The sequence below is a fragment of the Heteronotia binoei genome, chromosome 15 (assembly GCF_032191835.1).
Source record: "Heteronotia binoei isolate CCM8104 ecotype False Entrance Well chromosome 15, APGP_CSIRO_Hbin_v1, whole genome shotgun sequence".
NCBI lineage: Eukaryota > Metazoa > Chordata > Lepidosauria > Squamata > Gekkonidae > Heteronotia > Heteronotia binoei.
In genome coordinates this window covers 36177524-36188592 of record NC_083237.1, presented here as the reverse complement: position 1 = coordinate 36188592, position 11069 = coordinate 36177524, and the positions used below count along the sequence as shown (strand labels likewise).

The 11069-nt window shown below is 45.7% G+C and overlaps 1 protein-coding gene across 1 annotated transcript; it reads right to left on the bottom strand.

The window, feature by feature from the left end:
* Positions 1-9230: 9230 nt before the first annotated feature.
* On the bottom strand, positions 9231-9821 carry LOC132583384 (olfactory receptor 14A16-like). The gene has a single exon (XM_060255036.1). The coding sequence runs from the start codon at positions 9819-9821 to the stop codon at positions 9231-9233; it is 591 nt and encodes a 196-aa protein (XP_060111019.1).
* Positions 9822-11069: the final 1248 nt, after the last annotated feature.

Below are 11069 nucleotides of genomic sequence, written 5' to 3'. Positions count from 1 at the left end.
AGGGATTTAAGCATTAGGGATTAATAAGTTTACAGCTTCCAAGCATCTCTGTTTATTTATTATTATATATTATATACTTCATCACCACAAAGACAAATGGTAGGATCCAGCCATTCTCTCTACGTAGTCACACCCAAGTTTCCTCATTACCACTGCCCCAGTCCCACATGGCTTTGGTCCATGCAGTCCCCACGATCCCCAGAATAGCCTTTTTTATCATCAAACTGAGTTCTTTTCACCATCAGAAAACCTGGTCAGATCCCACTAAAAAACCGTGATCTAAAGGCAAATTAATATGGCTATTTGAAATGTAGTAACCATGAGAAATTCACTTGAGAACACATTGAGTCCCAGGTCTCCCAAGGCTCTGCCCTCTGTGCTACTGCTGCTACCAAGGAAGAAGGATGGAAGAGTCAAGGTCACTCACTCAGCTTCATAGCTGTTTGAGGATGTGAATCCAGTCCTGCCAAGTTTAGATGTATTAGCACCAGTTCACTGACCAAGTGAAATAGATATCTGGAGTACTATATTAAACTGAGAGCACCAGTAGGCCAGTGTGGTTTGTCTTGTTGCCTGGTGAAGATGGGCACAAGCCGCACCCACCGCCTCTTCCCAAGTCAACATGAGCTGAGCTTTAATCAGTTAACAAATTTCTGTACTTGACAACCAGCAGCTGAATTTATGACCTGATTCAACTGCTAGGCATTTGAACTGCAATGTCATTTGGCAGTAGGGGTGGGGGTGGGGGGCAGTAAATAACTTGTGATGGCTCATGTATCTGCAAACCAATGGAAAGCTGCTGGATCAGTACTTTTTATTTTTTTGGCAACCTCCTTGACTCATATTCATCATTATGAGTTTTTCTTTTAGCATTTTCTTTAATGGAGAAACAATTGCTACCAAAAACAGCAGCTGGCTTTGGCATACTTATTGGCTTTATTTATAAAGAGAGACAGGTTGATGGATGATAGTTCCATCAATGATGACTTGCCATGATGACTAAAGGGAACCTCCATGGTCATAGGACAGTGCTGGGACACAATATCAGGGAAGGCTGCAGCTGCTATGGCCAGTTTGTTGGTCCTCCAGGGCTACTGGTTTGCCATTGTAACCTTCATTGTCTTCTGATTGTTAATTCTTTCTGAATATGATTACCATGTTATAGAAATGTTACTAACCCTAAATTGAGCCTATGCACATCAAAGTAGTAAAACTCCCCCTCCCTCCTTTCATTTCTACTAACAAATGCAGGAATGTGCTCTTTAAAGTAAGAACCTCCGGGGACCGATTCCCAGGCCAGCAAGGCTGGAGCCCAGGACACGCCAACCGCGAGATAAGGAAGTTACTGTGTGATGTTTCACACGTGAAAACAGAATTGTTTAGGGAAAGTAGGATTGTTTATAGAACCTTTGATGTGCCATCTTTAAGTATGCATTTCACTGCTATTATGTATCAGTTCCAATACCCAGCTCGGCTGAGCCACATAGATTATCAATAAACCAAACTTTGTTTCAAAAATTCAAGGACTGGTTACTTTGAGATTGCATGCTCGACATTTTGGAACTGATCTTTTATTAAGGGTTCATCTGAAGTGGCAACTTTTAAGCCAGATGGCTGAAAGTGCCGGATAACAGAGAGCCTACTCAACCATTCGAAGGAGCAGGAGTAAAGACTCTCTCCTTGCACATCTTCGGGGCTCGGAGAGTCGGAGGACGCGGGTCCCCCCTGCTCCTTGGAAGTGGGAGCCTAAAACCTCCACGACCCTGATGGACAAGGCTCCAGCACGCCACAAGACCCTCCTGACAAGACCCGTAAGAGGAGGTAAAAGTGGGAACCCTGGTGAGAGAGGGGACAAGTGCCCCATCTGAGAAGATGACGAATGGGGGGAACCGAGACGGTGGGTCGGATTCGGAGGAGGAAAATGGGAGTTCTCCTAAAGAGATGGACATCTTAAAAACCATGAGAGGAGAGATGACCAGAGAGCTGCAGGACGAGATACAAGCGAACGCCACCTTCATGGTGCGAGAGATGCAGAAGCAGATCGATCGGCTACTACTGTGTGACTTTGGGAGGGCACCGCCAGCCCCACCCACTCCACCAGCACCCCCCGTGGTACCAGCCCCGCCGGTAGCTCCAGCAGTCCCTGCACCACCAGGAGCTCCGACACCAGTGCCGGCTTCCCTGGGCCCCCGCGACTATGGGCGGGGCCACGAATTGGATGCCACCTTCGATGGCGACCCAGAAGAGGTGAAGTATTTCATGATTCAGGCCAATAGTTACATGCACTATTGGGGGAACACGTTCCCGGATGACTTTAGTCGAGTGGACTACCTCAGCTCCAAGCTGAAGGGGGCCCCGAGACAATGGTACGTAAGCCTCTATGAGACGCGAGGCCCAGAGCTCGACACCGTGGCCGGGTTTCTGCAGGCGCTGCTAGCCCAATACGAGGACCCCCTCCAAGAGACCTGGGCCATCACCGCCCTGCATGACATGCAGCAGAGGGCTAAGTCGGTGCGGAAATACACAGCAGACTTCAGGGCACAGGGCACAAAGATCCAGGGCTGAAGTGAGATGATGGAAGATCGAAGCATTCCAGCGGGGGCTAAACGGAAGTGTACTGGATCGAGCCCTGCAACATGCATGCCCTACCACTCTAGTGGGATGTGTGCAACTGGCCGGTGAGGTGGAGACCAACATGAAATGGGTGGCCCTCCAACGTCAACTGCAGCAAGGGGAAAAGAGGGGACATGAGGCTCAGTCAGGGGCCAAAGCAGAGGGGAAGAAAGGATCAGCCCCAGGGGGAACCTCCAACCCCCCCCCCCCCCCCCGGTGCGCAAGTGCTTCCACTGTGGCGACCCAGGCCACTTGGCCGCCAACTGCCCAGAAAAACCTCGAGCCCCCCCCTCACCCCGAAGCCGACCGCAACGGGACCAAAGAAGACGCCCACCAGGCCCAAGGAGTCAATTCAAGGAAGCACTGCAACATCGATGGTGCTAGACGAGGATACTATAATTTTGGATGATCTGAGTGAAGGATCGTGGGGAACAGAGCCGGCGAAAAACGAGAGCGACCTGCACTGAGAGGTGCCAAGAGGCAGGTCATGGATCTAATGGCACCACTGCAGGTGAGAATAACGGGATCCTTGTTTTTTGTCCCATTGAATTTACTAAATCAGAAGCTCAAACGCTTCATCCACGTCTGAGCACTAATTGACTCCAGGTGTACAAGAGAAATTATCACCCCAAAGTTAGTGGATGCTTTGGGGTTAAAACGGAAACCCCTGCCCCACCCGATCCAGTTCGAACAAATGGATGGGTCCATGATGAGGGGGGAGCCATGTGTTGAAGAAGCGCAGGGCGTACTGGTGGGAATAGAGGATCACTGGGACATAGAGATGTTTGTGATTGTCCCCTCATCATCATTTGACATAATGTTGGGAGTCGGATGGTTGGCCAAGCACCAACTGGACATACAATGGGGGGACCAGACCATAGACTTCACCGATAGAAGGTGTAAGCACCATAACTGGCTGGGGGGTTGGTGTCAGAACTGGGGAACTTCAAATGAGACGTGTTACTTTGTTTCAAAAGTTAAGGCACTTGGTTAGTAAACATTTCCAATATGGAGTCAGTCAGGCTAACAGCACTAAGTTCAGCACACAGGAAAGTTACAAGTTCTGACATTCTGCCCCCCCTAAGCTTTCGCCCTGGGCTTGTGGAGCCTTTGGAGCTTATCCGAACTGGCAACTTGGCTGGATGGCAGCAAAGGCTCCAGATAACGGAGAGCCCGACACCCCACCTAAAGAGCAGCCGGTCGACCCGGGGGTAACGGTGGTGAGGCGCAAGGTGAAAGACCCGACGCACTTCTCCACGCTCCTCCACACCCCGAAGAGCTACGCACCGCGCAAGTCGACGGTGCTCATGGATCAGAGTCAAAATGTCAGAACTGGGGAACTTCAAATGAGACACGTTACTTTGTTTCAAAAGTTAAGGCGTTTATTGAGAACTACATTCAGCGATGAAGCAAGTTGACTCTGATAACTGGTACGGCTATCGGCGCATTCTTTATACAAGGGTAACAGAAACAATAAAACCTTTTCTCACACTCAGGGAGACAGTTGTCTGTTCCCAGGCCCCTTATCTCCAAGGCGGAGGAAGGAACCTTGCTGGTTTGCTCTGGCAAGCCGGCTTCAAAGGACACCTGCAGATGCTTCCCAGAGCCTCTCCGTCACCCTTCAGTGATTTGAGTTTGTTTGAAATGCAAAGGCATTTGGTTAGTAGGCATAAAGGCAAAAGCACTTGGTTAGTAAACATTTCCAATATGGAGTCAGTCAGGCTAACAGCACTAAGTTCAGCACACAGGAAAGTTACAAGTTCTGACAGCTGGGGACCCAATCCTGCACCCAGGAAGGAAAAGATGTGCGTGTCAGTGGAAGAAGTCCAATCCATTCCCCGGGAGTACAGAGACTTGCGCAGGGTGCTCAGTGAGGAGGAGGCGAATGAACTTCCCCCACATCGACTGTAAACTCCAGAAGGATTGGCTACATCAGGGGGGCATGGCCTAACATGCAGAGGAACTCCTGCTAGAAAAAGAGCCCTGGTCACAGTGAACACATATGCTAGGGGTGGCCGACGGTAGCTCTCCAGATGTTTTTTGCCTACAACTCCCATCAGTCCCAGCCATTGGCCATGCTGGCTGGGGCTGATGGAAGTTATAGGCAAAAAACATCTGGAGAGCTACCATTGGCCACCCCGACATATACGATCTGTGTTCAGTGAACTCTTGATTTTTTGTATATACATCTATTCATTCTTATGTTACATTCAGTGCATGTAAATATGAACATTTGATACAAGCTTCAAATTGATACAGATACTAGTTTCTGATATCAGTTGCAAAAGTGAGTATTCATTGGCTCTTTCTGAAAAACAGATCTTTTTACGTCTCTGCAAAGCTTTTCATGCCTTGGCAGAATTTCAGAGTTTCCCCAACAATGTAGATTTTAGTCGTAACTCAATCAAAAATCTAAGAAGGACCATCATCCTTTCTTCTGATCAGTATCAGCAGGTCTGAGTCATGGCTGTCAACCAAAATAATTCATTCTATCACCTGTAACTGGCCACATCTCCTTTCCCCATTGCATCACCATGGTACTGTTCTCTGATACCATTCAACAATAGAAAGGCTCTCTATCTTTGGAGGTTTTGAAACAGTGGCTGGATGGCCATCTGACAGCATTGCAGATCCTGTGAATTCAGGGAGGTGGGCGGTATTTGTGAATTTCCTGCATTATGTATGTGGTTGGACTAGATGACCCTGGAGATCCCTTCCAACTCTATGATTCTATGAACCAGCATGTGACAGTTTGGATTCTGACCCTTCCACCAACAGGGACTCAGGTCCTAAAGTTTCACCAGTCATAATGCCATCGAGATTTCACCAACAGGCAGTAGGCTCCTGAGGCTCTGACCCAACACCATCACTGATCCCAGTTCTACAACAGTTTGGGACCAATAGAACTGATTACCCATTGATAAATCCAACTGCATAAAAAGGGCATGTCAAGTCATCCCTGAAAACCAAGCACATTGGAGGCCAGTTAGATCTGGCAATGGTGTGCAGTACTCTAAGACACGGGTATCAAACATGCAGTTCAAGGGACGAATCAGGCCCCCCTGAAGGGCTCCTATCAGGCCCCTGAGCAACTGGCTGTCATCTGCTTCCTTCTTCCTGTCTCTTGCTCCCTTCTGCATAACAGCTTGCTTTGCAAGGCTTGCTCAATTGCACAGGAGCTACAGAGCAAAACCTCTATTTTCCCCATTGGCTGAGACTCATCCCTTAGGGAGGAAGGGGGGAGGAATAGCTTGCTTTGCCAGGCTCACTCAATTGCAAAACAGAGCTACTGAGCCAAGCATCTCTTCCTTTTATTGGCTGAGGCTCCTGCTCCCCCCAGTCCCCTGGGGAAGGAAGGAAAGAGCCAGCGCTTCCTTTGCCTAGTTTCTTGACTCCCATGGGAAAAATACAAAGAAAGCATCTTTAAGACCAATGAGTGCTAATGTTTTAATTATGTTTTAAGTTTTTAAAAAAATATGTTTGTGTTTGTCTGTGTTCTTTATAAAATTTATATCTCTGCTACCTAATCTTAAATAGGTACACACAGCCCAGCCTGATATGGCTCCACCCAACCCGACATGGCCCGGCCCAACAAGGTCTCATTTATGTCAGATCCAGCCCTCATAACAAATGAGTTCAACACCCCTGCTCTAAGACTTTCCTCTTGCACCATTTTCCTGATACGGATCAACTGCAGTAAGCTGCTGTTTGCCCCACCATAGAATTAAACTGATACAATATGTGCAAATTTATTTACTTATTTATGTATTTTTATAGATTTATAGCCTGCCCTTTCCCATAATGGGCTCAGGGCAGGTTCCAACACAAGAAAACAATCAAACCAACAGTAATACAGTCAAACAAATAATAATAAAACAATTGAACAGTTGAAAACAGATTAAAATTTAAACTAGTTAAACCATTGGCTCAGAATTGATTTAAAGCGGCATGGAATGGTGTGGACATATCAATTACGAACAGCTTTAGGTGTCCAAGGATGTCAACCGTATAGGCCCGATTTAAACAACAGTGCTGGGAGGCCAATTTGATGGTGCAATAAGGTAAGGACGTCCACCTGCCTCAGCCATAGGCCTGGCGGAACAGCTCCATCTTATAGGCCTTCCAGAACGGCAACACATCCGATAGGACCCAAACCTCTATGAGGAGCTGGTTCCACCAGGCTGGGACCAGGGCCAAAAAAGCCCTGGCCCTGGTCGAGGCAAGCCAGACATTCCTTGGGCCAAGGATGGTCAGAAGATGTTGGCTGGCCGATCATAATGACCTCCAGGGCTCATATGGGCAGAGACAGTCCCGCAGGTATGCCGGTCCCAGGCCACGCAAGGCTTTAAACATCAGTGAATGGAGTGAAAAAATGGAATGAGTGGAGAGTGACTAAGAAGCCCCCTGCCCTTAAAGAACCCTGTAGCCCACCTGTGAAATTTCATGGCTCTTAAAAAAAATTGAATGCTATTGGCATTATGTTTGCATAATGTTTTGCATAGCTCAAAGAATAACACTTTCCAAACAAGAAAAGTAAAAGGGCAAAGAAGGATGTAGAAACAGATTTATTCCAAGTTCACAAAGACAGACAGATCACCTCAAAAGGCCCAACATATTTCAGGCCACTGATTTCCCTTCAGGGTACTGCATATGGTAAAATACATCCTTTGAGCTAAGTAGACAGATGACAAATGATATTGTGCTGCATTCCGATTACATGTTTCTTATTTTTTTGAAAAAATGTTTTGTGTTACCTTTTGTTGCTGTTTTTGATTGATTCTTGATGACCAATTATATTTTTAAACAACCCATTACGATTGAAAAGTACTATTACGCTGCTTCTCAGCTTGGTCACAACTGAGCTAAGTGTTCTGATAGTCCATACAAAAGACAATGAAGCAGCCTGGAGCACAAATCTCTTACTAACTAGAAGAAGGATCTTTGTATATGGCCAAGGTGGACTCAAGAGAGATTAAAATAGACCACACTGACCTGGATAGAATGGACTTCAGCCTTCAGGGTGTTCCTGGTACCAACTGTAAATATTGGACTTGATTTTAGTTTGATTCCTTACCATTCACTTTTTCCATTCCTCACTCTCTGTTGCCTCCACCATCATGCAGTGGCCTTTTCAGAGCATCAACCATACTGCATGCAGCCCTTGACAAATGCAGCAAGTGAAAAATCACACAAGAAAATTATAGCAGCACCATTAATCACAATATAGTTTAACTCTAGTGATAACTTACTCTGTGGCTATGATTTACCATTTTAAAAGCAATGGATTTGGATGACTTTGTGGGTGTTGGACTTATGCAGTTCTACTTATGGCCCTTTGCACACAATTTAAATCATAGTTGCCACCTAGTGACTCATCTAGTCAATGTTCTCGTATTGATGAACATCAGCTTATGCCTAAATTATTTTTAGCTGATGACTGTCCAAACTTTTCTTCCAAATCTACAAGGAAGGGCGGGCGTTTTGCAACCACTTAAGCTGTTCTGTGCCATTTCTGAACTGCTTATTGGACTCCAGTCATTTTCCTTAATATTGAATCAGAAGCTACAACTCTTGTCTTCAACAGACAGTTAGGGCAGTCCTCTCTATATGCTGGTGGTGATGACACCAGAAAAGAGTGGATTTCTATACCATCTCCAGCCATCACAAGAATCTTCTGCCATTCAAGGAGCTACCAGCTGCTAATAAAGAGGCTACTAAAACATATTGTGTAAAGCCTCAGACCAGCGGTCCATGAAATCCAGCGTCATGTCTCACACAGTGGCCAACCAGTTAATCTGCCAAAATTTTGTTCCTGAAGGTCAGCAAACCTTCAGGAAGAGAACAGGAATCAAAGTAGAAATCTCCATTGAGAGAAGGAAACTTAGAAAATTACTATTTCTTTTTCTGTCAATGGAAAATACCTCTTCATCAGAGGAACCACTACACTCCCTCCCCACTCCGATCCCAGTGCTTGCTTTAAACATCACAGCTGAAGGCAGGAACACAGGCAAGTAGGAAGCACCCGCCCCCTCCGCAAATGCAGCGCTTTGCGAGTGCCGGCTGTGGAGAGGGCAGCGTGCTTCCTACTTGCCTGTGTGCCTGCCTTCAGCTTTGATGTTTAAAGCAAGCGCTGGGATCGCTCCCTCCCCCCTCCGATCCCAGCGCTTGCTTTAAACATCACAGCTGAAGCCAGGCACACAGGAAAGGAGGAAGCACACTGCCCCCTCCGCAGCCGGTGCTTGTGAAGCGCTGGGGCCACATGGAGCGATCCCAGCGCTTGCCTGAAGAAGATGGAGCCAGGCAAGCAGGCGTGGGGGAAGCGCCGGATCGGAGGAAGAGGCAGCGGATCGCCCCCCAGGAGGAAGGTGCGTCCTATCCTCCGGAGCACCTTATGGTGCGAAAAATACGGTATATTCAACCATTTAATCAATGGAAAACATAATGCTGATTCTGAGTTAAAGACAGCATTCAGTTAGAAGTGGTGGGGTATTAATCAAGAGGAACTCAAATGTTGTAGGTTCCCCCCCTCCCCATACAAATGGATGAGAATGGGCTAACCAGATATTATATGATATTCATGAAATTAATTTTAAAATTAATCTAATCCAGAATCAGACTCAAATGTGGAGTTTCCAATTCTTAGTTAGGTAATTCCCATCAAACAGCTTCCACAGAGCGGTTCTGACATCTTTATTCCTCATGCTATAAATGATAGGATTCACCATTGGTGGTAATAGCGTATATACCACAGTAAACTTCTGACCCACACTGGCAGTTGGCAACACATAGGAAAAGAAAGCAGTGGTGAAAAACAAAGTCACAACAGTGAGGTGAGGGAGACATGTAGAGAAGGCTTTTTGTCTTCCCTCCAGCGAGGGCATCTTCAGCACTGTAGAAAAGATCTGTACATAAGAAGCAATGATGAAAACAAAGCAGCCAAAGCCAAATACTGAAGTAAAGGCAATAGCTGCATATTCATTGAGGTTAAATCCAGAGCAAGACATTGTGAGGAGCTGTGGGATTTCACAAAAGAACTGATTCACAGTGTTTGAGCAGAAGGGCACTGAAAAAGTGGCCCAAGTTTGAATGGCTGCATTCAGAAAACCTGCAATCCATGCGCCACCTGCCTTTTCAAAGCATGCTCTCTTATCCATGAGAGAAGGATAATGCAGTGGGTGACAAATGGCAGCATATCGGTCATAGGCCATGACAGTGAGGAGGAAAAGTTCTGTGGAGATGAGAGAGGTGAAAAAAAACACCTGGGCAACACATTCGGAATACAAAATCTGTGTTCTGTTCATGAAGTCATTGGCCAAGGATCTGGGGAAGGTAATGGATATGGATCCGAGATCAATAATGGACAAATTTACAAGAAAGAAATACATTGGAGTCTGGATGTGCGTATTGAGAGCTATCAAGGCAATGATGAGACAATTGCCCATAAAGACAGTCAGGTAAAGTCCTAAAAACACCACAAAATGTAAAACCTGAAGCTCTCGGACATTTGAAAACCCCAGAAGCAAGAAATGTGTTGTGGCACTTATATTAGGCATCTCTACATTTAGTTGTGCCTGTTGAAGGAAGAACATTGATTAAAATATTTTTCTCCTAAAATAACAACTATTTGCATTTCATATCCTTAAATGTAATCACAAATACTAAATAATGCACTTTCAATGCATTTTAAGTGCACTTTCCAGCTGGATTTTCCTGTGTAAACTGGCAAAATCCAGTTGGAAAGTGCATTGAAAGTGGATTGAAAGTGCATTATCTAGTGTGTGTGATTGCAGCCTTACATCTATGTAGATTGTAGCAAAACTGCATGCAGTCAATTTTCTCCCAATCCCAGGTCAGAAAACACAGATTGGAGGGCAGGCTGCATCTGATTAGCAATGTACATTACCTATCAATACAGCTGTCCTTTAGTGCAAATGCAACCCTCTATCTACATCACTCCTGCAACATTTAATCATGCCTCATTCCTTCTTACACATGATTCACACCATCCTCTTTATGACAGCCCTAGTATCACCTTCCATCATCTTCTTTCCAGGCTAAACACACCCAGCTCCTTCAACCTTTTCTCATAGGACTTGGTCTTCAGACCCCTCACTATATTCATTGCCCTCCTCTGGACATGTTCCAGCTTGTCTATATAGAACATTGCCCTCCTCTGGACATGTTCCAGCTTCTTAAACTGCGGTGCCCAAAACTCAACACAATACTCTAACCAGTCTAACCAGAGCAGAGCAAAGAGATACCATTAATTTGTGAGCTCTGGAGACTATACTTCTGCTGATACAGTCCAAAATCATATTTGCTTTTTTAGCTACTTCATCAAACTTCTGGCTTATGTTCAGTGTATGGTTTATACACTGACCTCTATATCTTTTTCTTACCTTCATTCTAATACTACACAACTCAAAAGATAAAGATTTCCTATATAGCATCAGTTT